At 43.4% G+C, this 26,040-nt stretch overlaps 1 protein-coding gene across 2 annotated transcripts; it reads right to left on the reverse strand.

The window, feature by feature from the left end:
* Positions 1-3,829: 3,829 nt before the first annotated feature.
* LOC146667001 (rab3 GTPase-activating protein catalytic subunit-like) lies at positions 3,830-25,723 on the reverse strand. 2 transcript variants are annotated; one of them, XM_085415154.1, is made up of 9 exons: positions 24,450-25,723; positions 23,648-23,776; positions 23,304-23,419; positions 10,803-10,968; positions 9,713-9,812; positions 7,290-7,382; positions 6,977-7,149; positions 6,280-6,368; positions 3,830-6,136 (listed from the first exon to the last, which is right to left on the reverse strand). In XM_085415154.1, exons 4-9 carry the CDS (start codon positions 10,956-10,958, stop codon positions 6,118-6,120), a joined length of 630 nt encoding a protein of 209 aa, XP_085271280.1. In that variant the 5' UTR covers positions 10,959-10,968; positions 23,304-23,419; positions 23,648-23,776; positions 24,450-25,723; the 3' UTR covers positions 3,830-6,117. The 2 variants fall into 2 exon arrangements, with proteins under 2 accessions (XP_085271280.1, XP_085271281.1); XM_085415155.1 differs by lacking the exon at positions 24,450-25,723 and having other exon boundaries at positions 23,648-24,152.
* Positions 25,724-26,040: the final 317 nt, after the last annotated feature.

Consider the following 26,040-nt stretch of genomic DNA (forward strand, 5'->3'; position numbering starts at 1 on the left):
AATTAAAATGAAAACTTTAACGATTCTGTTTTGCAGTGTTAGTCAGTGACTGGCTGCTCCCGTATGGGATCAGAACGAGGCCACCTTATCCCGTAGTCCAGCCAATCACGCGATTCACATTCGTATATACGCAGCTGATCAACGTGGCTGACAGGCTATGACAGCGTCCTTATGTGCGACACCGGTGTTTTAGCAAAGCGGCTGATGTGGAGTGAAGCCACGTTAATGACAACGTGTACAACCATTGGAGATGTGAGCAGGACAGACGGAACAACTGACGGACAAAGTGTGGACTTTATACCAGTTTTTGAATTGTGTTGATCGGCCACGTAAAACCAGAGTTATGATAAAATATCTGCAATGTTTGGTTTTCTTCCTGAATACTGTCGTTGTTTATATTTACTGCAGGAAGAAACGGTAAAAACGCCGTTTTATAAGGAAAACGCTCGAAAGCCTGTGAGCAAAAACAACACCAAAACAAACCCCCACCAGCCTTTCCTATTGGTGGAAAAATGCACCATGTCGACCAATCAAAAAATGATATGGCAACATGACATTTAGTTGTTTAGGAAGGGGGAAGTTTTAGGAGTGACGGCGTGTTTGAGATGCGATTGCCAAGTTTAGCACAAATCTTGTGTAGTTAGAGTGTAGTTAGTGTGTAGTTAAGAGTGTAGTTAGTGTGTAGTTAGTGTGTAGTGTAGTCAATAGTTTTGTTGTGTGTGTCAGAACAATGGTTTACAGGTGTTGCAGCAGTGACACATCTGCTGCTGTCAGGCCTGCAGGTATCAGGCTGTTGTTCTCCTTCATCTCATAGTGGACAGAAATTATTTTTTGCAGCGGCACAAATAATTTGTGTGGCATCAGATTTGATGCAGAACAGCTGATTGTTCTGCAAATAGTTTGAAATGTTTATTTAAAAAACACCTCGGCTGCATTTTTAGGTAAACAGCTGCAAAAAACTCTGTTTGCAAAACTCAGTTACTTTTTTGAAGAAGTCTTGTTGTGTAAAAGTATTCTTGGATGCTGGTGTGACCACAGTGCACACGTCTGCTGTTGCTCACAGTGGTCCAAGGGACGCTCAGGGAGTTTGTGTGTTCAGACACGTGAAACATTACAGGGAACATTGCTCGCAAACACTGCTCACAAATCTGTCTAAATGTGTGTTAGTGAGAACTTCTCGTTAGCTGAGATAATCCATCCCACCTCACAGGTGTGGCATGTCAAGGTGCTGATTAGACAGCATGAATATTGCACAGGTGTGTCTGAGACTGCCCACAATAAAAGGCCACTCTGAAATATGCCGTACATGTGTAGCACAATGACACACATGTCGCAAAACCAGTCAGGATCCGGTTCAGCTCATGGAAACAAAAGTGTTGTGTTTATATTTGTGTTCAGTGTAACAAATACTGAGACGTGTAATAATGTCGTGTGTTGTTCATCTGAGGACGCTGCAAAGAACCAGATTATTTTTATTATCCTGTTTGTCTGTTATGTGAACCTTTAGAGGATGTACCTTATAATGACTGAGTGTGTTTATCGCACTATGTTAAATGTAACTGTGAGCGACACGAGGCTTACTGCTCATGGTTACCTCATCAGTGGTGAAGTCAGCCAGCTTGATGCAAGAAACAGGAAGAAGAAAAGGATGAAAGAGCAACACACAGATGAAAAACAAAAACAGACTTTCTAACCGACAGAGCTGAAATCTGAACATGTCACCAGCTGCAGGAGGCAACGCTCTGAACCACGTCGTTCCTCCTCCAGATGGAGCTTTCACTGCCTATAGTCTCTTGACATACAATGGTTGGATTCTCCTATGATACTGTATCAGCTGAGCCTCAAATTCTTATTGTAGCCAGATGGGCTACTCGCCTTCCGTTGTTTTTCTTCTCTCATTCTCTCTCTCTCTCGCTCGCTCTACCACCCTCGCTCTCTTTCCACTGCACTCGCTCCTTGTATCAGGTGATCGGGTTAATTGGGAACCCACCTGCACATTGATTGCAGGGTGGCGCTAGCCTGTATAAAGCTAAGCCGATGTCTTGTTGGATTAATTCCTCCCGAGCTTCTGGTACGATACAGCAGTAAATGCTGGCGTACTGCGACGGACTGATCAGCAAGAGCCGATTATACGACAGCTACAGGTATGCTCTCGCTTAACCTTGGATTCCCTCCGAATACTGGAATTGGTGTTAATATCCTTTTCCGGCCTGTTGTAGCGCAGCAGTCTGTTTAATTCTGCCATTGCGGAGAGAGGTGTTCGTGGTATCTCCACCAATGAGAGTATAGTGCCTCCGGTCCTGGGGTAAGCTGTTAGAACTACTTTTATTAGCATTCATAGCTATAAGAGTTTAAGGTTACACTTATCTGTTTCAGGGTTCACTGCTGTACTCACCTCTCCATGGTAAATTGTCCAACCTAAATTGGAAGAGTGGACTGCCTTCTCAGTTGCTGTTGTGAACTCCTCCTTGGTGGAGTCTGCTGTCTTGTCTTGTTTTGTCTTATCTTGTTTTTATTAAGTAGGCTTACCTTTTTTTTGGGTTCGCCTGGTGTTCTATTTTACCCTGGACTGTTGCTCGTACCCACACTTCTGTGATCGGGCTGAAGTGATTCTCTGCCCGAGTGTCGTGCTGGGACTCTAAATCGCCTGGGTGGCCGGTCTCAGCCGGTGGGGAGCCAGACCGGCCTACGCCTGAGAATAATTATTACCAGCACGAGTGGTAGTTTGACCCGTGGGGAATAAGCCTTTCCCGTGTGTGTGTGTGTGTGTGTGTGTGTGTGTGTGATTTCTTTTATTAAAGTTATTAAAGTGTGTTTTAGTCTTTTTATGATTTGTAGCGAGCCTGACGCTCAGTGTCCTTTTATTCTTTTAACATACTTTTCTGTGTTTTATTTCAGTGAAGGAGGACGAGCCAGTGGCCCTGGGACCTCAGGTGGTGGGTCGTTTTCACACTTTCTTTTGTACAGCACTGGGTGGTCTGCAGTGATTCTTTTGGTGTGATTTTCTTTTGGTTCCACGGCTGCTGGTAAGTCCAAGTTCCACGATTGTTTATTTTTACTGTAGGACACTGTCAATAATGACGCTACATCTTGACTTTTAATATTTTATTTATAAAATATTATTTATAATATTTTATTTATTTCTATAAATAAAACTGTTTTAATATTGGAAGCCAACCTGCCTCAGTGTGCATCCTTGAATCTGTGCGGTCTTCTTTTATTCCTTTTATTTATTTTTCTTAAATATATTTCCTGGGGGTGTAATTCCCCTAGGTGGCGTTGTCAAGTTTATTTATTTTGTGCATAACCCCGCCGACCACTTGGTCACATTATGATCTCGAGCTTCTTCAGTCTCAGTGAATCCTTAGTTGGCTCAGATGCATCATCTGGTGTTTGAGTGTAACAAGGTGGTTGTAACACAAAAGGAGTGTAAACAGGTGAGTGTGGTTTGTAGTGTAAACTAAAGCAGCGTGTCTAACTAACCACATCTCCATCGCTCCACAGCTGCTGAGGGAGCTACAACCCTCATTCAGCCTTTCACAGACATACAGCAATGAACTGTATGAACAATAAACTTTATTCATACACACAAATCCCTTTAGGGTTGTGTCAGCGAGGGCAAACGTGCCGCATCAAATACATGGAGCTACAAGCTGTGGTGACCCACTGTCAGTAAGGGAGCTTTATTACACACACACAGCATCACAACAACAGTTACCTCAAGCTGCTTCTATGTTATAAGGCAAAGACCCTGCAGTTACACAGGAAACATTAGGTGACCATCTGTGAGCGACAGTGGGAACCAAAGCCTCTAACATCCATCGATAGATGAGGGGCAGACGGACTGAATGCAGAGAGGTGTACTAACACATGTTGAGTGAAGAAGAAACACCCAGTGCATTATGGGGAACTTAGACCTATAACTTAGACCTGTGCGCCTTAGCATATGCTACTTCCGGCGCATAGCGCTTAGTTTCCGGTGTGATATTCGCTCCTTGTTCAAGGTCGGGTTTTTCAACCAAATGGACGAATCAAGTGGCGATTTACATTTCTCGAGATGTCGAATGTATCTGTAGATGATGTTGATCGACTTGTCGATATTTTTTCCCCCCGCACCTCAGAGAGAGACAGGATTCAAATTTTATACTTCTCAGTATTTGTATACAGCGCTCCCTCGTTTATCGCGGGAGTTACGTTCTAAAAATAACCTGCGATTGGTGAAATCTGAAGTAGCCAACTTTATTTTTTACAATTATTATAGATGTGTTAAGGTAAAACCCGTCACTACACACTTTATACACTCAGACCGACATGAAAATTTTCACACGTTTCTCTCCTGTTTAAGCTCTCAAAGTTCAAACCTTCGTAGACAAATAAGTCCAGTATTACAGAAACCAAAGATCAAACCGTGTTTTCAGGTCCAGCACATGAGAACAGAGCAGCTGAGAGATAATTCAACATCAATGAATCATTAATGAACCAATGAATAAGCGATTCTGTACTGTACAGGAGAGACGGCACGGAGGAGATCAACAATAGTCTGCAGCCAATCAGGACGCAGAACACAAAGCGCTGTGATTCATCCGTGAAGCGCACACCTCTCCAACGTGCCAGACGCCATCGAATGTGAGCATTTGCCCACACAAGTCTGTTACGGCGACGAGCTGGAGTCAGGTCAAGACCCCGATGAGGACGACGGGCATGCAGTTGAGCGTCCCTGAGACGGTTTCTGACAGTTTGTGCAGAAATTGTTTGGTTGTGCAAACCAATTGTTCCAGCAGCTGTCTGGGTGGCTGGTCTCAGACGATCTTGGAGGTGAACCTGCTGGATGTGGAGGTCCTGGGCTGGTGTGGTTACACGAGGTCTGCGGTTGTGAGGCCGGTTGGATGTGCTGCCATATTCTCTGAAACGCCTGTGGAGACGGCTTATGGTTGAGAAATGAACATTCAATGCACGGGCGACAGATCTGGTTGACATTCCTGCTGTCAGCATGCCAATTGCACGCTCCCTCATTGCTTGTGGCATCTGTGGCATTTTGCTGTGAGACAAAACTGCACATTCCAGGGTGGCCTTTTGTTGTGGGCAGTCTGAGGTACACCTGTGCACTACTCATGATGTCAGATCAGCATCCTGATGTGGCACACCTGTGAGGTGGGATGGATTATCTCAATATAGCAGATGTGCCCACTACCACACATTTGGACTGATTTGTGACCACTGTTTGGGAGGGATGGTTATATTGTGTATCTGGAATGAATTTTAGGTCTCTACGTCCATCCCATGGGGAATGGGAGCAGTAACAAAGGTGTTGCGTTTATATTTTTGTTGAGTGTATGTAAGCTCTGCTCCAGTGTAATGCATAGGTACAACAATATGCTTTATCTTTAATATAGTTTGGTCACAAAAGACCAAAACTGAACTCTTTGAAGGCTGTAAACACACCATGTTTGGGTGGCTTCACCCCAAAAACACCACAGCAACACTGAAGTCTGGAGGCGGGAGCATCATGGGGGGGGGGGCTGTTTATTCAGCGTACAGCACTGAGACATTAAACATAACTCCAGGAAGGATGAATGGAGACATTGTTGATTAGAATCTGCTGCCATCTACCAGGATGATGAAGATGAAACAAGGATGGATGTTTCAGCAAGACCATGATCACAAACACAGCCAATGGAAACGGTTGGTTTCAGAGAAATCAAGTAAAGCTGCTGGAACGGCCCAGCCAATCACCTGAGCTGAATCTGTGGGAAGGATCCACGGAGCATTCGGGATTTATAGACTGTTTGTGTGGTGAGTGGGTCAAAGTCATGAGCAATGATGGGACTGGTTTCTCCATACAGACGCTGCCATGAACTGTCATCACCAACATTTGTATAAAGTAATAAATAAATGTCCCTGTGTCACTTTGTATTATTACACAACTTCATCTGTGGTTTGATTCCTTTGCACGTCTGGATTGGAAGTGTTGTTACCGACATCTGGTGATAATTTCACATCAAAGCACCTTTAGAAATATATTTACTTAGAGAACAGCCCGCAGCCCACCGTAGTAATAGTTGAACAGACACACACACAGAGCCAGACGGTAGGTCAGACTGTCACTGGGGGCCGACTTCAGCTGGTGGAAAAGGTTCTACAACGAGGGAAAAGACCATGAAATCAATAAAAATCCTGACAAAGTACTGACAGCACTGAGCCTGTCTTCACTCTGAAACTTATATTGGACCTGACCTGAGTGTAACCTTGAGTGTGCGAGTGGTGAAGAGGCAAACATACATAATCAGAGGTTTTCTCTTGCTCCGATGTCCCACTGGAGTTGGACAGCTGAGTGTTATTCTTACAGTCAGACTTCTCCACAGCAGCATCTGGAAACAGAGACACAAACACAAATAAATAAGTCTGTCATTTAGAAACTCTGTTGTTTTCTAGATGTTAGAAGAATTAAACAAGTGCAGCTCACGTAGTCATCACTTCATGATAAAACACAGGATGCTGATCGCTCAGTGGCAAAAGCAGGATGTGACCAGAAGTAGACAATAAAAATAAGAACGCTGCCTGATATCCTGTTTAAGATGACGCTCTTGTGCTTTACTGAGCTGCTGTCAGATGGGATCAATATCTGTGGCCAGCACTCTAAGACATAAATGCAATTACGGCTGTAGTTTTAAGATTCAAGGCTGTCTTAGCTCGAGCTCGAGCTGCTGAGTGTGACGGGCTCAACAGTAACCAGGAAGGAAAAACTGTTTGTGAAAAGAAGCAGAGGAGCCACATCAGTACGAGTCAAACTACCACACGCTCCGAGGTCTCTGCTGCTCTGAATATCACGCTCACCGTCTCCTAACACGGGATCCACACCTCTTCTGTCAGAATCAGTTTCCTCATAAAATGAGCTGAAACCATTAAAACTCAGTCAAGTATTAGTCAACTCCGACTAGTTAATGCCTTTTAAACAGGTTACATGATTAACTCTTACCAGAAGGACAGAATTGAGTATCTCGGTGTTAAGGGGCGACTCATCGATGCGTCGATGGCGGCGAATGTGCTTCCGGGCACTGTGCACCATGTTGGAGACAGACAGTTTGGAAATGGGCACAGTTGCTGCTGGCTCGGTCAGCTTGGACAAAGCAGAGCTGATATCACTGTTTTCTACAGACGACAAACACATCCAAGAGTTTCTGTTCAATTGCTGAGGCCCGGGTCAGCACAGATGCCCAGATCTCCCAGTAAGCTACGCACGTTTCCAGAATGCAGTATGGTCACTCAACAAGTAAAGCCAGGAACCTGACCTTTGCCCTCATCTTCAGCGTATCCTCTTCCAGGAATCTCCTCTGTACACTCAGTCCTACAGCAGAGTTTAAAGAGCTCTGTCACAGCCTCACCTACAGGGAACACAAACAGTTACTGACCTGATATTTTCTTATTCAAACTTTTCATGAAGCACACGCTTCAGCACAGCGAAGCAGGACAACATCTGTGTAACATTTTCTAAATCATGGACGTGGCAACAAAAGAAAAGTCCACTTTACATCACATGTAAAGTGCTTGGGGCTGTCATGAGAGGCGGGGCACACCCTGGACAGGTCGCCAGTCTGCCGCAGGGCAAACACAGAGACAGACATTCACACCGTGGGAAATTTAGGGCCCCAATGAACCTGTCCCCACTAACTGCATGTCTTTGGACTGTGGGAGGAAGTAGGAGGCCCACACATAGAACAATGAGGAAAAAAAGACACTTTATTTGTCCTTTACTATGTTCTTTCTATCGGTAGCTTGATTACATCCGTCTTATCTGCTGCGTATCATTTGATGCATGAATTTTAGCTTAGAAATAGTTTCCTCTGTGCTTATCTTAATGACCTTGTAGTACCATATCACCCTATTAGAGCACTTCGCTCTCACACTGCAGGCCTACTTGTTGTTCCTAGAGTATTTAAAAGTAGAATGGGAGGCAGAGCCTTCAGTTTTCAGGCCCCTCTTCTGTGGAACCAGCTTCCAGTTTGGATTCAGGAGACAGACACTATCTCTACTTTCAAGATTAGGCTTCAAACTTTCCTATTTGCTAAAGCATATAGTTAGGGCTGGACCAGGTGACCCTGAATCCTCCCTTAGTTATGCTGCAATAGACGCAGGCTGCCGGGGGATTCCCATGATGCATTGAGTGTTTCTTCTTCACTCACTATGTGTTAACAGACCTCTCTGCATTGAATCACATCTGTTATTAATCTCTGTCTCTCTTCCACAGCATGTCTTTATCCTGTCTTCCTTCTCTCACCCCAACCAATCACAGCAGATGGCTCCGCCCCTCCCTGAGCCTGGTTCTGCTGGAGGTTTCTTCCTGTTTAAAGGGAGTTTTTCCTTCCCACTGTCCCCAAAGTGCTTGCTCATAGGGGGTCATATGATTGTTGGGTTTTTCTCTGTATCTATTATTGTACGATCTACTGTGCAATATAAAGCACCTTGAGGCGACTGTTGTTGTGATTTGGTGCTGTATAAATAAAACTGAACTGAACTGAACAGGTAAAAATATGGCGACATCAGGAGTTTCAGACGGTGAGAGAATGAATCTCGCTGCAAAAGAAATGATGTTTTAAACCCTGCATGTCAACGTCTCCCTGCACACCAAGCAAACATTAAATAAACTGTTTTATAGTCACTGTCTCGACTTGTTTCTGTAATTTGATGTCATCCATTTTTTTTATTTTGCCATTTTTATAGGAACAACAGAGCAGCTTTTTCATTTCAGTCGTTTTATTTTGACTCATGATTTTTTTCTTGACGTCGTTTTTTGTTGCTGTGATCTTTTGATGTTAAAGTCTAGTGTTGACCACAGAAAGAGACTTACTGTGATTATACTGTAATCTGTGAAAATCCTCTGTGTGCAGCTGATGGTTAAAAGAAAACATTTCAGTTCATTCAGATCATTTTTATGTTGACAATAGAAAACCATCCTGAATGGTCGGTTTGAATAAGTGCAAATTTAGATCCTATATGGTTGAAAATAACTTAAACATATCGTGATTTATTTCGTGTTTTGTGATATAGCAAAAAAATATTGTGATATTACATTTTCCTCATATCACCCAGCGCCACCATAGATGTCCATACATGACGTCTAACAATGAAGAATGACACGGGGGAAATGTATTGGACAGAAAGAAAGGTGCAAAAAGACACATTTATGAGTAATTACAGAGCAATCCTGCCACTTAGTGCAAATTAATATCAGCCGGTTCAGTCCCAACTATGGCCTCATTAGCCAGGTTTCACACAAGAAGCGTCTCATGATGGGTAAAACCAACAAGCTCTCTCAAGACCTTTGCACACTTAAGACTGATGGCATCGGCTACAGAAGAACTTCTAAGTTACTGAAGGTTCCAGTGAGCACTGTTGGGGCCATAAACCTGGCGTTGCCCATGCAGGGTTTTTATTTATTTACGATAAACCAGCCACGACCAAGCGCTCCCCACACGATTTCAGACAGACGAGTGAAAAGACTTATCAGAAGAACGACCTGGAACCAGCAGGTACAATCGTTCCACAGGAAACAACAACATGACCTGCATCACACACACGACTCCTAAAAGCCACTGGCAGGGTTTCTGGATGTCAGCCACTTGCTGACATGTATTTAAAAAAAATTTAATAATTTCTTAATAATAATATTACATTTTTCTATTTGTGTATTAATGACATGACATGTACTGCCTACCTGGAGGCTGCTGTGGCCATGAATACTGCTGCCAGTCTTGGAGCACGTAGGTGAAGCGAATGGCGATGTTGACTGGAGGCAGAGGGAACAGGGAACAACCCTGATGACAACAGGAAGACATCAGCTCATGTTTATGGTAACAAGCTGCAGCATTAATCTCTCTGTACAGGCGTGGATTACACCTCGTCATTGTCGGCTGTTTCTGGGAACATACTGAACACATTTAACCCTCATGTGTGGATGATGACAACATCAATCAGGATTTTTATTCTTCTTTAGGAATGAATATAAGATTTTTGAACTTCATTTTTTAAATGTCCACTTAGGTGGACAACATCGGTTTTGACTTATGAAGGGTATGGAGACATCAGTGTGTAGTGTTTCTGTGCAAGTTTACCATCAACACCAACACAAATACAAGAAAACAGCCTTTGAATAGCTGCAGACCACTGTGCATGAAAGGGTTAAACAACGTGATGTCTGGGAATCCATTGTGTTTCCAGGAATAGGAATAAACAAAGTTCAAACAAAATGATCATTAAACCGACATCCACTTCCTAACAGTCTTTATTTTATTCACAAATTAACTCCACAAAAATCCAGAAACCGAATTTACACAGAATTAGACGTCTTCTTCTTCCTCTTCTGTTTTCCCAATGTTCACATAACTAAGCAGTGTGCTGTACTGTTATCAACCTGCTCTTTGACGAACTATTACAAGAATATATTCTTATTATAAGATAAGATGTTTGTGTTATTTTCAAGTTGAATACAGTTTTTGTGTGACTGTCAGAGCACAGCAGGAGGAGGAGGAGGAGGAGAGACTGTACATGAGCAGGAAAAACCAGATGAATAAATGTTTTAGAAAATACATTTACATGCACTTCGTGGATGCTTTTATGATTATTAGTTGCATTTAACAGGATTCACATCGTCCTAAAATCGTCTGGAACAGGATGCTGAGGTGATACTTGTAGAACATGGGTACATGATGCTCTGTGGCTGCACAATTTTAATTTTTCTTTATTAAAAACAAACAAACAACCTTGAAATATGATCCATATAAAGATGTTTGTTCCAGAGCACTTACTATCTTAGATTTGAAGATGTCGAGCAGGCCGGACAGGTGGTTGTACTGCACGGGCGCTCGACGCAGGTGAACGATCTCAAAGTCGGTGCGCACGCCTGGTCCTTTGCACTCTCCGGCATACATCCGCCTCCACTTCTGCTGGATCTGCACAAACATCGGCACCTGACTGAACACAAGATAAACAGCAGAAGGCATTACTAGCAGGATCTCTGGTACACGCCCGACATCCAGCTTCAGTTTCTCTCAACCAGCAACAATCCAGCTAAACTAAACAGTCCGACTGAAACACAGAGCAACAAGCTGCAGAACTGCATTGTACTGGCATGTATGTCAGCACTGTCACTGCACGGACCACTGAGTGCTACACAGACTGGTTTTAATATGTTGTGTTCATTGGCGTAATCTGGGGCTGCAGCAATTCATCACTTCTAAAAAAATCCTCCAAACCCATTCTTTGCTGCGATGCAGCGATGCAGCGATGCAGCGATGCAGCGTGCTCTGTGGCACAGACTTGTTCAACGATGTAAACGTGTGTGAGGGATAGGTCAGTAGGTAGAGTGGCTGCCCCGGGATCAGAAGGTTGGGGGTTTGAATCAAGTGAAAAGCTAAGCTGAGGTACCCCTGAGCAAGGTCCCTACACGTCTGCTACCCACCAGCTCGATAGCTAGCCGGGAGCTCGAGGGTCACTGAAGCCGCAGAGAACGGCACAACTCCCGGCACATCATATTCAGATCACCGCAGACTTTCGCTACTCAGGTTAAACGTGATATATAAGTCACTTAGACAACCTAAAAATGTTATTGTTGGACTTTTTTCAGTGTTTTATTTGTTCGTGAGTAAATCGGTTTGGCTGAGATTAAAGTTATTAGATTAGATAAAATAAAACTTTATTAATCCCCCAGGTGGGTTCCTCCTTGGTTTTCACACAGCTGAATAAACGTCAAACAGAAAACTGATTAAACAGAAGTGTGAGATGGTCGAGAGTTTACTCCAGTGTCCTGTTATATTTTAGACAGCAAGGAGCAGACGGCCGAGTTTATTAAACTCCACCGAGACAGCAGTGACGCTAATCCGAAGGCGAGACCGTCCAATTTAACAGCCGTTTACTTCCGGCCTACCCGACCTTCTCAGGACCCGGCCCACATAGACCGCGAAGGCCGGGTCCTCAGGAGGATGCAGCCCATGAATTTGGACACGACCACTGACATGTTACAAAACAAACTCACATCGCTATCAGCAGCCATGTTGTTGCCTTTGGCTGCCTGATCGGTTCAGGAAATTAGGATGTTTTTCTACGCATGTGCGAAAAGGTGGTCGCTTCCTCTATAGTTCTTTCACAATAAAATAAAACAAACAAATTCTAAATTCATCCATCCATCTTCATCCGCTTTATCCGAGGCCGGGTCGCGGGGGCAGCAGCCTAAGCAAAGAGGCCCAGACCTCCCTCTCCCCAGCCACCTCCTCCAGCTTATCCGGGGGAATACCAAGGCGTTCCCAGGCCAGCCGAGAGATATAATCTCTCCAGCGTGTCCTGGGTCTGCCCCGGGGCCTCCTCCCGGTGGGACATGCCTGGAACACCTCACCCAGGAGGCGCCCAGGAGGCTCCAATCTCTAAGGGAGAGGCCAGCCACCCTTCGGTGGAAGCTCATTTCTGCCGCTTCTATCCGCGATCTCGTTCTTTCGGTCACTACCCACAGCTCGTGGCCATAGGTGAGGGTAGGGACGTAGATCGACCGGTAAATGGAGAGCTTCGCTTTTACACTCAGCTCCCTCTTCACCACGACGGACCGGTGCAGCGTCCGCATTACTGCAGCTGCAGCCCCAATCCGTCTGTCGATCTCCGGCTCCCTTCTCCCATCACTCGCGAACAAGACCCCGAGATACTTGAACTCCTCCACTTGGGGCAGGAACTCATCCCCGACCCGGAGTGGGCACTCCACCCTTTTCCGGCTGAGAACCATGGCCTCAGATTTGGAGGTGCTGATCCTCATTCCCGCTGCTTCACACTCGGCTGCGAAACGTTCCAGTGCGAGCTGGGTGCATTGTGTGCCGGGTGGCGGCCAGGAGCGGAGGCCCTGGCGGACTGACCCCCGGCTGCCAAGACTGGCAATAGGGACAATTCTAAATTCAATTCAATTTTATTTGTGTAGCGCCAAATCACAACAACAGTCGTTGTGCAAAACTCATTCAGGCATTTGATGACAGGTTTCAAGATGTGAAGAATATCCAAAAGGAACTGGAGATGTTTGCTACGCCGTTTAATGTGCAACCATCTGTGCCAGACACTTTCCAAGTGGAAATAATTGGGCTGCAAAACAACTACGAGCTCAAAGCTAAGTATAACAGCCTCTCTCTGCTGGACTTTCACAAACTGTACGTTCATGCTGAGGCTTTTCCCATCCTGGCGAGACATGCCCTGAAATTTGCATCTCTGTTTGGGACAACGTACCACTTTGAACAGGTCTTTTCAAAACTGACTCTTGCAAAGAGGCGCTTCCACTCAAGACTAACTGAATCAAACTTGAAAAAGCAGCTTCGAGTGGCATCATCATCATCACTGCCAGCTGACATCAGACACCTCGCCAAAAAGAAACAGTTCCAGCCATCTCATTAGGTAAGTCTGATGAGCAGAAATGCAGCAGTAACACAGCAGCAGCCCAAGCAGAGAAGCCTCCTCCAGCTTGTCCGGGGAACGCCAACCCATTCTCAGACCAGCCAAGAGATGTTAATATAAGCAATTAGCAGGGTGTGTCAAAGAGTGAACAGAACATCGCCGAGTCAGCTGACAGCTCCATAAAACGTGTTTCCTACAGCAGCAAACAGGCTTCAAGAAGTGACAGTAAGGAGAGGTGTCAAGATCTGTGGGCCAGTCAGCCTCTTGTGTAAAGGACACAGTGATGCTGAAGTCATAGAGGCTGTGGTCAGGTCAGTCAGCCCAGGTTTCAGTATTCCTGACATGCCTGAGATAAAAGGACCTCACTCCCCGTTAGTTAAAGGAAATATTGAAAGCTCATCAAAAAACTGCTGACTTAACTCTTTGTGCTTGCATTGGCTCTCAGGAAGGCATCAGTGCAGCACCGTACCAGTGACAGTGAGGAAAGCTGCTCATCATTGGTTATGGCTCAAGAACTGCTCCAAAATCGAATTACCACCTCATTCCTGAAAAGCAGGCAGTTTATGAAAGATTTTGAGAATATATCAGTGATTCTTGAGATAAGGGACAAAACATGTCCAAAGTTTCTGTCAACACCATCAGATTTTTTAAAAAGTACAAAAAAATAAGGAATTATTGTGGGTAACTTACACTGTGAGGACCCCTTTACCACTTCCTGTTTGATACACATGCCATGAGGTCACTGCTCTGGTGAGTTTTTTTAATTTTTATTTCATTTATTGCATACCTTTCTGATAAAACTCTGTGTCACAACCATAGTGCATCAACACCACAGTAGAGGCCATAAGCAACTGATGAACAACAAGATGGCGTCTGTCAGAAAAACGTGCTATGAGAGAAAGTAGGGTATTTTGTCAGCACCATCAGGATTTTTGCCTGACGGTGTTGACCCTTTTTCTAATGATTTTGGCAAATGTCACAAAAGTGTCCTATTCACTAATTATATTAAGTTATTTTTATTACTATTTCAGTCATATTACTTCCTGTGCATTTTACTGATATTTCTGCTTTACAGATGTGTCGAATATTATGGAATTTGCCTGATCTTGAATCTCATAGTTAATGTATACTTTATTAATCCTGTAGGAAAATGCTTAGTCCTCTGCATTTAACCCATTTACTCAGTGAAGCAGTGGGCAGCTACCAATCCATGACCCGGGGAGCAGTGTGTAGAGACGGTACCTTGCTCAAGGGTATCTCAGGATAGCCGCTGTTTGGTGGATTTGAACCCCCAACAGGGCTCTAGAGTGCGACCAAATTTTTCAGTGGTGCGACTAAAAAAAAATATTTGGTTGCACCTGTGCGACCAACTGTTCGGGTAGCAAAAAAAATAAAAAAAAATCTGCAACCTTCCCTGTGGTCAACAACAGACACACATTTTGTCCCTATCGTGGACTAAACCAATCAGAGATAGTAAGGGGCGGGACCTCTCTGATTGGCCGTGGTCCAGTTGAAAGTGCAGGTGGAAGTGGGAGGTGAGTAGCTTGAATAAAGCGATATCAATTCATTAAATCCTGAATCGACTTTTAAATATAACTGTGTTTTGCCAGAAACGCCAGATTCTCAGATTAAAGCTCACAAAACCAGTTCAACAACAACCAAACAGCAAATCAGAGCAGGTACACGGACTCCACACAAAGACGTAAACACAGAGCGGACCCGACCCATCAGAATTAACTTTGTCTTTCTCGGCTTTCTCACCCGACGGCCCGTAGATGGAAACGCTGTCGGAGCTTAGCGAATCTGATGCGTCCGGTCCGCGATGTGTTTACGTCTTTTTGCGCTGATTCTGAGCTGCAGGTTTTGTCTCTCTCCAACCAAAATTCACCGAACTGAATTTTGCTGTTTTGCTTCCACGACTATTAAAATCACATCCATGCACAGCTAGCTCTCTCTCTATCTCTCTCTGTACTTCAAGAACAGTTTCCCGTCTCCAATCTCTGTTTTCTGTATTATTTATTCGCTTATTACCCACCAGTCTACCGTTGTTTACAGTGCTGTCGGCTACTGTCTTTTTCTTCAAGAAAGCCTATTTTTTCTGTTGTTCAATACTGAAGAAATTTAAACTTTATATGCAGAACATTGTAGAATATTTTTAAGGTTATCTGCTATAAAAAGCCAGACCAGGAAAATCTCCTTCATGTTTTTCTGTGTTTTATTCTCAGTTACTTTCACACAAAGGAATCTGCTGTGATGTTCACAATTCTGATGAAGTCAGTACTGATAAATGATCAGAATTATAATATTTCTGACTGTCTGAGGCTAAGTTGAATCGAATCGGGACTTTGAAAACCGGAATCGAATGGATTATAGAAATCAGTGATGATACCCAGCCCTAGTGAGCAGCCTGGGCACGACAGAAGTGGATGTAGCTGTAATAGGAAAAGAACTATTGCTAACTTTTCTGTTAAGTTAAGGCCTGATCCTTCTGAAATTCATAGCCAGTGCTCTGACACGGTGTCATCAATCTTTGAATGCTGAAAAAGCACAGTGTATCCAGAAAAACACATTATATTATATAAATTATTATAAAACTTGTGTGCGCCTAACTTTTGTGCCGGTACGCGTACGCCCATGGCAAAAAGTTAGTCTAGAGCCCTGCCCAACGATCATGGGGCAAACACTATCTACTGAGCTATCTCTGCCCCGAGAGCTGGTCTTTTAAGTGATGATGTATGAACCCTGCTTTCGGGTCCAAACTACTCTGTGTTTATTAAGGCTGTTGTGTTTTAACATGTTTTTATTCTTTTTTATCTTGTTCTATTTAATCTGAACAAGCCCCTAAAAACAGTCAGTGATCACTGTCAGCCTAACCATCGGGAACCCTCACGTTAACTTTTATCAAGTGGAAAAAAGTTTCACTGTGTTTATGTTACGCTAACATAGCTGTGTTGCTAGCAATCACGTAGCACATCATTATATACCAGCTAGTCCAACATCAGTAACCCTACAAACGCCAGTGCTGTTTAGTTTTGTCTTCATTTATGTTGGAAGTGATAGCAGAGCTGGTGTTAAGGTGGAAACCGGCGAGCTAACTTCTAACTCTGTTAAATTTCATATATTCTGTTTTCATGGATGCCTGGATGTTACACCTGGTAAAACAGCCACACTGATCATTTTATTAAAGATGAAAGAATTTAGACAGTTTGTAACTCTCAGTGATGCCGCAGAGTTCCTTTGACTTTGGGATCTGCAGCGGAGTTTGGACCTGGAAACGGCTAATGACATCAGACTTAAAGACCGGATAGCATTTCTGTTGCTTAATACATATTTGTGTTGTGAATATTCATCCTTAATATGTGTAAATGCATATGCTTCAGAAAAATTATAGCAATTACAAAATGGTACATTTCAGGCTAGAATAGCAAAGAGGAAGCTGTCAGTAGAGGAACAAAAGAGAAGGAACAGGGATGATCAAAAAATAAGTAGAGAAAAAATTAACAGCCAGCCTGAGTTTCTCATAAAGGGAAAGATGGAGAAATAGAGTGAAAGAGGGAAAAATAAAGAACATCAGTGATCTGAAAGGAAGAGAAAAAAAAGGCAGAAGAGAAGGTTTTGGAAACAAGCACAGAGAGTCAAAAGGAGAGAAAGTCCAGCAGCGTCTAAACACACAACCACAGAGTACTTTAGGAATCAAGGAGCAGTAGGCAGCTACTTGCTGGTGAACTATTAAGATGTAGAACTTGACATGTGCAAAAACAGAATTGTTATGATGTGTCTTGTGATATTACAAAGGTTGTTAAGGTTTAATGGTCATTTTGAAAGAAATAATATCCTGTTTTCTACTCATGTGTCACCACTTGTCAACTCCATAATATGGATTTTTTGTTTATTTTTCTGTTTTGAAGAACCATATATTTTCCTCCCTCATGATCTTCCAATAAAAATACGTAATTTTCTAAATAAATATGTAATTTTCACGCTGCTAAATATGATCGTTTCTTATGGAGATTAAATACAAGCTTCTGAAAATATGTATGACTGTAACTCTAATAATCCATGCATCCATCCATCCATTCGCTTCCGCTTATCCTTTTCAGGGTCGCGGGGGGCGCTGGAGCCTATCCCAGCTGTCATAGGGCGAAAGGCGGGGTACACCCTGGACAGGTCGCCAGTCTGTCGCAGGGCCAACATACAGGGACAGACAACCATTCACACTCACATTCACTCGCACATTCACACCTAGTGGCAATTTGGATTATCCAATTAACCTATCCCCACAAGCTTCATGTCTTTGGACGGTGGGAGGAAGCCGGAGTACCCGGAGGGAACCCATGCAAACACGGGGAGAACATGCAAACTCCACACAGAAAGACCCCAGCCTGATGTTGGAATTGAACTCAGGACCTTCTTGCTGTGCGGCAACAGTGCTAACCACCGTGCTGCCTAACTCTAATAATAAAAAGCCAAAACAATCTTACTTTTAAATGTGGTATAATTACTTTGAAAACATATGTGCATAAACAGTAGAACAGAGAAGCTGGTAATAGTCAAAATAGCTGAAACAACTTAATTTAAAATATATATTTTTACATTTCTTTGTGTCTGATGGTGTTGACTAAAACCTTGCACTTCTCCAGCAAAAACATGATTAAAAATTGTTACACCTGGCAGATTGTACCAAAACAAGGTGAGACAGCCAAAACTTTGTGTAACAATTATATGTAAATATGTCTTTAAGAGAGTAAAGAGAGGTTAGTTTATTTTGGAGTAGAGCTCCATTTATTAAGAAAAATTAAAAAAGACAGGAACACTCTTTAGAGGTTTGTGGGTGGCTCTCAAAAGAGCCGTTGTGGGGAAGTCACTCAGACTTCAAACAGGCTACTCCTTTGGTTGCCAAGACACGGCTCCCTCCGCCGAGAAGTGGGCCATGAACTTCTCCCCCACCAGGACAGCCTCTCTGGAGGAGTTGTTTGCTGCTACACGACCCAGGCCTTGCAACGGCTCCACCACAGTAGGTGCCACACCCCTCACAGCAGGTGCCACACCCCTCACAGCAGGTGCCACACCCCTCACAGCAGGTGCCCCTCTCTTGTCCAAACAGCACAGAAAATTGTGGAGAACACACGTTGCCTTCACACACTTCTCCGCAATTTCAGGACGGAGCTCCATGGAGCGCAGATACAACCTCTACTGTGAGGGAGAGAGGGAAGTTCCAGCGCTCCTGGAATCCCTCTGCAATGCACCGCCAGTCTTCAGTTGAAGGCACAGCCATGAAGTCGTCCACTAGACAGTCCCAGATGGACGTCGCTACCTGGGGGGTGATCTGGCTCACCAAGGACACGCCAACTCGAAAACTGAATGCGATGGTCCTGAAGGAGTCCTCGGTGGCAAGGAACCTGGACAAAATGCTGCAGTTACAAAATACATTATTCAAATTCCAAAATACTTTTGTGATGTCAGATTTAAATTACAAAACATAAATCTTACATAAAACCTTTTGTAATTACAAGGATAATTACATGATATATATTAGATATAATCTAAAACAGTCTGCTGGGATTATATACAAATATTCAACTATCCCAGAATTAAACCAGGTCTAAATAAAAAGAAAGGAGTGAGTATCACTACAAAGATTAACCCACAGTGGTCCTCATACCACAGTTTGATATCAGCAAACAGCGAGAGCATACATTGATATGACACCACAGCCATGCTATCATTCAAACACTGATAACGGCATAAATCGAATTACAGTGGGGCAAAAAAGTATTTAGTCAGCCAACGATTGTGCAAGTTCCCCCACCTAAAATGATGACAGAGGTCAGTAATTTGCACCAGAGGTACACTTCAACTGTGAGAGACAGAATGTGAAAAAAAAAATCCATGAATCCACATGGTAGGATTTGTAAAGAATTTATTCGTAAATTAGGGTGGAAAATAAGTATTTGGTCGATAACTAAAATACAACTCAATACTTTGTAACATAACCTTTGTTGGCAATAACAGAGGTCAAACGTTTACTATAGGTCTTTACCAGGTTTGCACACACAGTAGCTGGTATTTTGGCCCATTCCTCCATGCAGATCTTCTCGAGAGCAGTGATGTTTTGGGGCTGTCGCCGAGCAACACGGACTTTCAACTCCCGCCACAGATTTTCTATGGGGTTGAGGTCTGGAGACTGGCTAGGCCACTCCAGGACTTTCAAATGCTTCTTACGGAGCCACTCCTTTGTTGCCCGGGCGGTGTGTTTTGGATCATTGTCATGTTGGAAGACCCAGCCTCGTTTCATCTTCAAAGTTCTCACTGATGGAAGGAGGTTTTGGCTCAAAATCTCACGATACATGGCCCCATTCATTCTGTCCTTAACACGGATCAGTGGTCCTGTCCCCTTGGCAGAAAAACAGCCCCATAGCATGATGTTTCCACCCCCATGCTTCACAGTAGGTATGGTGTTCTTGGGATGCAACTCAGTATTCTTCGTCCTCCAAACACGACGAGTTGAGTTTATACCAAAAAGTTCTACTTTGGTTTCATCTGACCACATGACATTCTCCCAATCCTCTGCTGTATCATCCATGTGCTCTCTGGCAAACTTCAGACGGGCCTGGACATGCACTGGCTTCAGCAGCGGAACACGTCTGGCACTGCGGGATTTGATTCCCTGCCGTTGTAGTGTGTTACTGATGGTGACCTTTGTTACTTTGGTCCCAGCTCTCTGCAGGTCATTCACCAGGTCCCCCCGTGTGCTTCTGGGATCTTTGCTCACCGTTCTCATGATCATTTTGACCCCACGGGATGAGATCTTGCGTGGAGCCCCAGATCGAGGGAGATTATCAGTGGTCTTGTATGTCTTCCATTTTCTGATGATTGCTCCCACAGTTGATTTCTTCACACCAAGCTGCTTGCCTATTGTAGATTCACTCTTCCCAGTCTGGTGCAGGTCTACAATACTTTTCCTGGTGTCCTTCGAAAGCTCTTTGGTCTTGGCCATGGCGGAGTTTGGAGTCTGACTGTTTGAGGCTGTGGACAGGTGTCTTTTATACAGATGATGAGTTCAAACAGGTGCCATTCATACAGGTAACGAGTGGGGGACAGAAAAGCGTCTTACAGAAGACGTTACAGGTCTGTGAGAGCCAGAGATTTTCCTTGTTTGAGGTGACCAAATACTTATTTTCCACCCTGATTTACGAATAAATTCTTTACAAATCCTACCATGTGAATTCATGGATTTTTTTTTTCACATTCTGTCTCTCACAGTTGAAGTGTACCTCTGGTGCAAATTACTGACCTCTGTCATCATTTTAAGTGGGGGAACTTGCACAATCGGTGGCTGACTAAATACTTTTTTGCCCCACTGTAAATCGGGACTTGATGAGACCCGAGTATCACTAGAAATATTATAAACAGTCGTCTCCGTACCACAGCTTGCTATCAGTAAACACCGACAGCATTCATTGATAGCATAGCACATCCATGTTAGCACAGGTATCAATAAAGGACTACCGTATTAAACACTTTTACTAACCTCAGGGAGATGGACAGGCGCTCTGCAGGTGGGATTGAGCGTCTGTAGTTGGTGTCAAGGCGGGCAATGCTGGGACCAACGCGGGACAGCAGGTCCTCAAACTGGGCGAGTGAAAGACGGTGGTATTGCTGGAATCTGCCGTCATCCAGGCGCAGCTCCTGGAGCAAATGGTGAAACTCACCAAACTGCTCACGCGTCTGGAGGACCTGATGGACCCAGGTACGGCGAGGACGTCCTTAACGCCGCTGCTCTGCTCCTTTTTGGCTCCTACCTTAAAGCACACTGTGCGCTGTCGATCTTACGTGCTGCACAATAATGTTTAACATTTAGTATTTACTGTTATATTCCCATAGATCATCATGGTGTTGTTTATTTTATTGCTCTAGTCTTCTTCTGCTTGTTTTCTTTTTTCTTTCTCAACAGGTGATCCAGGAAAAAAAAAAAAAAAAAAGACCCCAACGTATTAGCCAGAGGTCCCTTTACTACGGTTCGGAGCCGCGGACCTGTTTTATTTACGAGATCACTGCAAAAAGTGCAGCCTTACCTAATGTGCACCTACTGTTACTCATTTATATTAAGATTTAAACATCTAGTTGGTGTTGGTATGGAGAGTAACCTTCGGTAATAGTAATAAATCACACAGCAATAGGATATTCATGTAGTTGTAAAGTATTCAGAATATGTTACTTCTATTATCTTTGGTGGAATACATTTTAAAATTAACACTGTCAACAGGTTAGCACCTCATACCACAGTGCAGCAAAGCAGTCTCATGAGCGCTGGGAAGGACACTTAAGGACACTTTAAGGAAAACTTAAACTGAAAGCGAGCCTTTATTTGGGCTGATGCAGAAGGGAGTAGACAAAACATAACAGGGACTGAGACTGCAACTAACCAAAAACCTAAACTGGAAAAACACTAACCTGACTGAAAGGCATAACTATGATCACTGTGAACAGAATGCTGTGCAGATGCATGGAAACTGTGAACCAAGTGGCGTGACGAAAGAGACATGAACATGACCTGCACGGAACCTCATCGTGCGGCTGCATGAAAAACAACATAAACCAAATGGCAAACATGAACTGCACAGAATCCTGAAAAACACTTAACTTGACCGGGGGGAAGTACACAGACGACGCGACACAGACTGTATGAAACACAGAGACTAAATACACATGAGGGATGATCAGGGGAAGTGGCCACACATGGGAGCACAGCTGACACACATGAACCTAACGACAGGACAGGAGAAATGAAACTGAATACACTGACATTGAATACAGACTTTCAAAGTAAAACAGAAAACATGGAGATTAGACGTGACATGAACTTGACAAACAAAGAAAACTTGGACATGAAACATGGCAGAATGTAACTAGATCAGGGGTGCCCAATCCCGGTCCTCGAGAGCTACCGTCCTGCAGCTTTTAGATGCATCCCTACTCCAACACAGCTGAATCAAATGAATGGCTTGTTATCAGGCCTTTGCCAAACACGATGGCATGCTGAAGAGGTAATCAAACCATTTGATTCAGCTGTGTTGGAGTAGGGATGCATCTAAAAGCTGCAGGACGGTAGCTCTCGAGGACCGGGATTGGGCACCCCTGAACTAGATAAACCGAAATGAAACTAGACTAAAAAGAATAACAAAACACCAAGAAACTCAGAATACTGGGTCACATGACCCAGGGCCATGACAATACGGAGGTGTTATCAGCTCAGTATTGAACAAGAAATATTAATGCTTCAAATTATTTGTCCTAAAGGATGCAAGCTATACAGAGTACTGCACATGTGACTTTGTGAACATACCTCATTAAATATAATTCGGACAGTTTTTTAACCTGAATATTTGCAACAAACAAAAAATATACAGAGTCAGTGCTAAAAAAATAATCAGAGGAAAAAATTAACATTTTAACTTAAGCTGCCAAGCGGAAGTAGTTGGTTTCAGTACATAAGTATCGGGCTTTGCTATTTAATCCGTAGCTATTGACTAATGAGGGGTTACTGAAGTGCCAGGTTTTTAAAAGTTGGCGTTAATGTCGTTCCACATGTGGAAAGCGACAGAAAACATGCTGCTGTTTGCACATATTTAATAATCAGCTCTGCACAGGAGCAGAAGCAGAGTCCAGCCTGTTGCTCTTACAGTATAATACTCATAAAGAAAGTACAGTAACCGTGGTTAGTCACTGAGCAGCCCGGTGCGTTTCTCTTGATTTCTTTAGTCAGGGTAAATTCATTCACCTGCACGGGTTAGCTAAACGAACTTTACAAAACAAGTTTCCCCGACAGCCGAGTGCTCACCTAAGGACCTAAGTTACGGATTAGCTTACACACACATTTAACTTACCGAAAATAATACGGTGGGGCCTCAGGTCCTCCTGTCTGGTAGTCCAATTTACTGAAGAACACCTCAGGCTGTCACTTTGAAATAGCCGGTAATGTAAACGCTGGACCTCTCAGCATCTGCCATTCCCGAACAGACACATGCAAGTTTGTCCGTGACTGCAGCCGCGCTGTACATTTATTTCAGTTTCAATATTTTTTTCAGTTTCAATATTTTTTTCGGTTTCATTTCAAGGTGGCATCGTTCTGATCCCATACACACACAAATCCTGATTTACAAGTACAAAATATTTATGACCACAATTTGAGCCCATATACTCTCTCTACCACAGCTGCCTTTGAACTTGCCTGGCCAGGTCTGAGTCCAGCTTTGCTACTCCTGCCAGGTCACATGACACAGGGGTGTGCTCTGATGTCAGCAGGCAGGTCAGTGGAGCCCTCTGGTGGTGGATATATGGCAGTGAAACAGGAGGAGGCCTGAGAACAGACAGCAGGCTTAACTAGCAGGACAAAGTAGCATGTAGTACTTGAAGGAGTCATCACAGCCAATCAGCTCTCAGGAAAATGGAACATCACATAAATATTTCTCTTCTTTGATTTTCATCAATGTATTTCCTTTGATAGATTTTCCGTCAACACTTCTGCTTGATTAGAAGCTCATAGGCAGTTCCTGTCACTCTACAATAAAACAATGTAAAGGCTGCCCTCTCTGCCCTCCCACTAGCTGACACAAGTAAACTGTGCTAAGATGCCCTACATGGACTAAGGTTCTTGGCCACACACATATAGATTTGCTTGGCTGTAGAAATCCATGCCATGAAGCTCCCAGCGCACATTTTTGATGCTTCTGTCTGTGGCAGAGCAGGTTTGGAGCTCTGCAGAGCCTTGGTGACTTTTACTGACTATGCACCCCTACCCATTTATTATGGGTAGGGGTGCATAGTCAACAAAATAGTCAACAAAATATGTAATTTGACATATTTTGTTGTTTTGTGTGTGTGTTTGTCTGTGTGAAGTTTTGATGTGTATGTGAAAAACACAATTTTGAAAACACTGGAAAAAGACCTCAAGACATGTTTTCCTTTACTTTCTATGAAACAAAAATTCCCACCAAGGCTTTTCAGTGTGAAATTTAGTGTATAGAAAATACCTGTGCCAGGTTGTCTCCATCTAGTGGTGAACATGGCCTCACCACTACATCAGGTGAGCTTTTCACTGTGCACAGTGACACAAAAGTCATTTAACAATTTTAAAAAAAGCAATGTTACAGATTCAGTAAGAACTGAAGTTTATCATAATCCTTCAAGTTTCACTCAGTAACAGCAGCTTTTTATTATTGGCTATATTTTAGAGTCACATTTATATGAAATGTCAAACAATCACAGAGTGACACTGAACTAAACAATCAATGCCATGTGAGTTGTTCTTGTTTGTTCTTTATCTCGGATTTATTGTAAGCAGCGGGAGTAAAAGCTAAAGAAAAATAGTAAAGATATGAATGAATCTCTGCTCTTACAGCTTTTATTGTGCCATAATGTCTGCTTTGAAACCGTCCTCTTGCTCGTCTCTTGGATGCTCACCTCTTCTTCACCTGTTCCTTTCACCAAACTGCTGCACTCTCGTTCTCTGCTCTCGCCTCCTCTTCTGATTATAATTAGATGCAGTCAGCATGTGCCAAACAAACTCCCCCCAAATCGATCATGTTTGATATGATGATGACGTTTTTAACATCTTATTTATGCACTTGTTGGGTGGGAAAGAGTAAACAAAGATGGGGCATAGAAGCAGAACTGAGTCCTACGTGTGGAGGGACAGTAACTGTGTGTGTATATGTAAGCATTTAAACACTGCAGAGAGTCAAATTAACAGTAACACTATTTTGTCTAAGTCCGCCATTGTAGAAATTCATTTCACCGAAACAATAACATGGCGCACAATGTGACAATAAACGTATAAAACACAAATTCTTACCTAGCAGGAGAATAAATAATCAGTATTTTAAGGCTACTGCATGTATAGATGTCACTGCTGGCTCACATAAGCTAGCTCTGAGACCCGCCAGAGTTTACGCCACAGTTGACTGTCGCGAAAGAGTCGTAAATCACCGGCATTGTAAAACTTAAAATGATTCCAGGGCATGTTATAAAACACCCAATAGATGTACTGGATATTAAACGGTATCAAACGACTAAATGAACACAGGGTTACAATTACATGCTCACGTCGTCACATCGAGAGTTTATTCATTAATCATCAGAGTTCAACAATGTTACATCCAGTTGAAAACAGCTTCACTAACGCCAGCAAAACAGGCTAACAGTATATAAGAGCACAAAAACAGCCGTGCTTATCGACAGCTCGACATATCCTCAACAACTCACCTCAGTATGTGTAACCCGTTCATGTGTTACGCCTGTTGTTCTTGCGTTGTGTCACATGATGTCAAATATCAATGCCAGATTCATATCTCTGCTGTGATGTCAAATATCAATGCCAGATTCATCTCTCTGCTGTGATGTCAAATATCAATGCCAGATTCATCTCTCTGCTGTGATGTCAACAGAGAAGCGAATCTGGCATTGATATTTGACATCACAACAGAGAGACTGGATGTGATGTCACAAAGATGACTGTGATGTCAGAACCCTTTAAATGTTGTAATTTACAGACGGTAAATGGCCTGTATTTGTATAGCGCTTTACTAGTCCCTAAGGACACCAGATTCATCTCTGCTGTGATGT

This window comes from Rhamphochromis longiceps, linkage group LG7 (genome assembly GCF_057381845.1).
Source record: "Rhamphochromis longiceps isolate RC_006_pf linkage group LG7, R_longiceps_female_GT1.1, whole genome shotgun sequence".
Lineage (NCBI taxonomy): Eukaryota > Metazoa > Chordata > Actinopteri > Cichliformes > Cichlidae > Rhamphochromis > Rhamphochromis longiceps.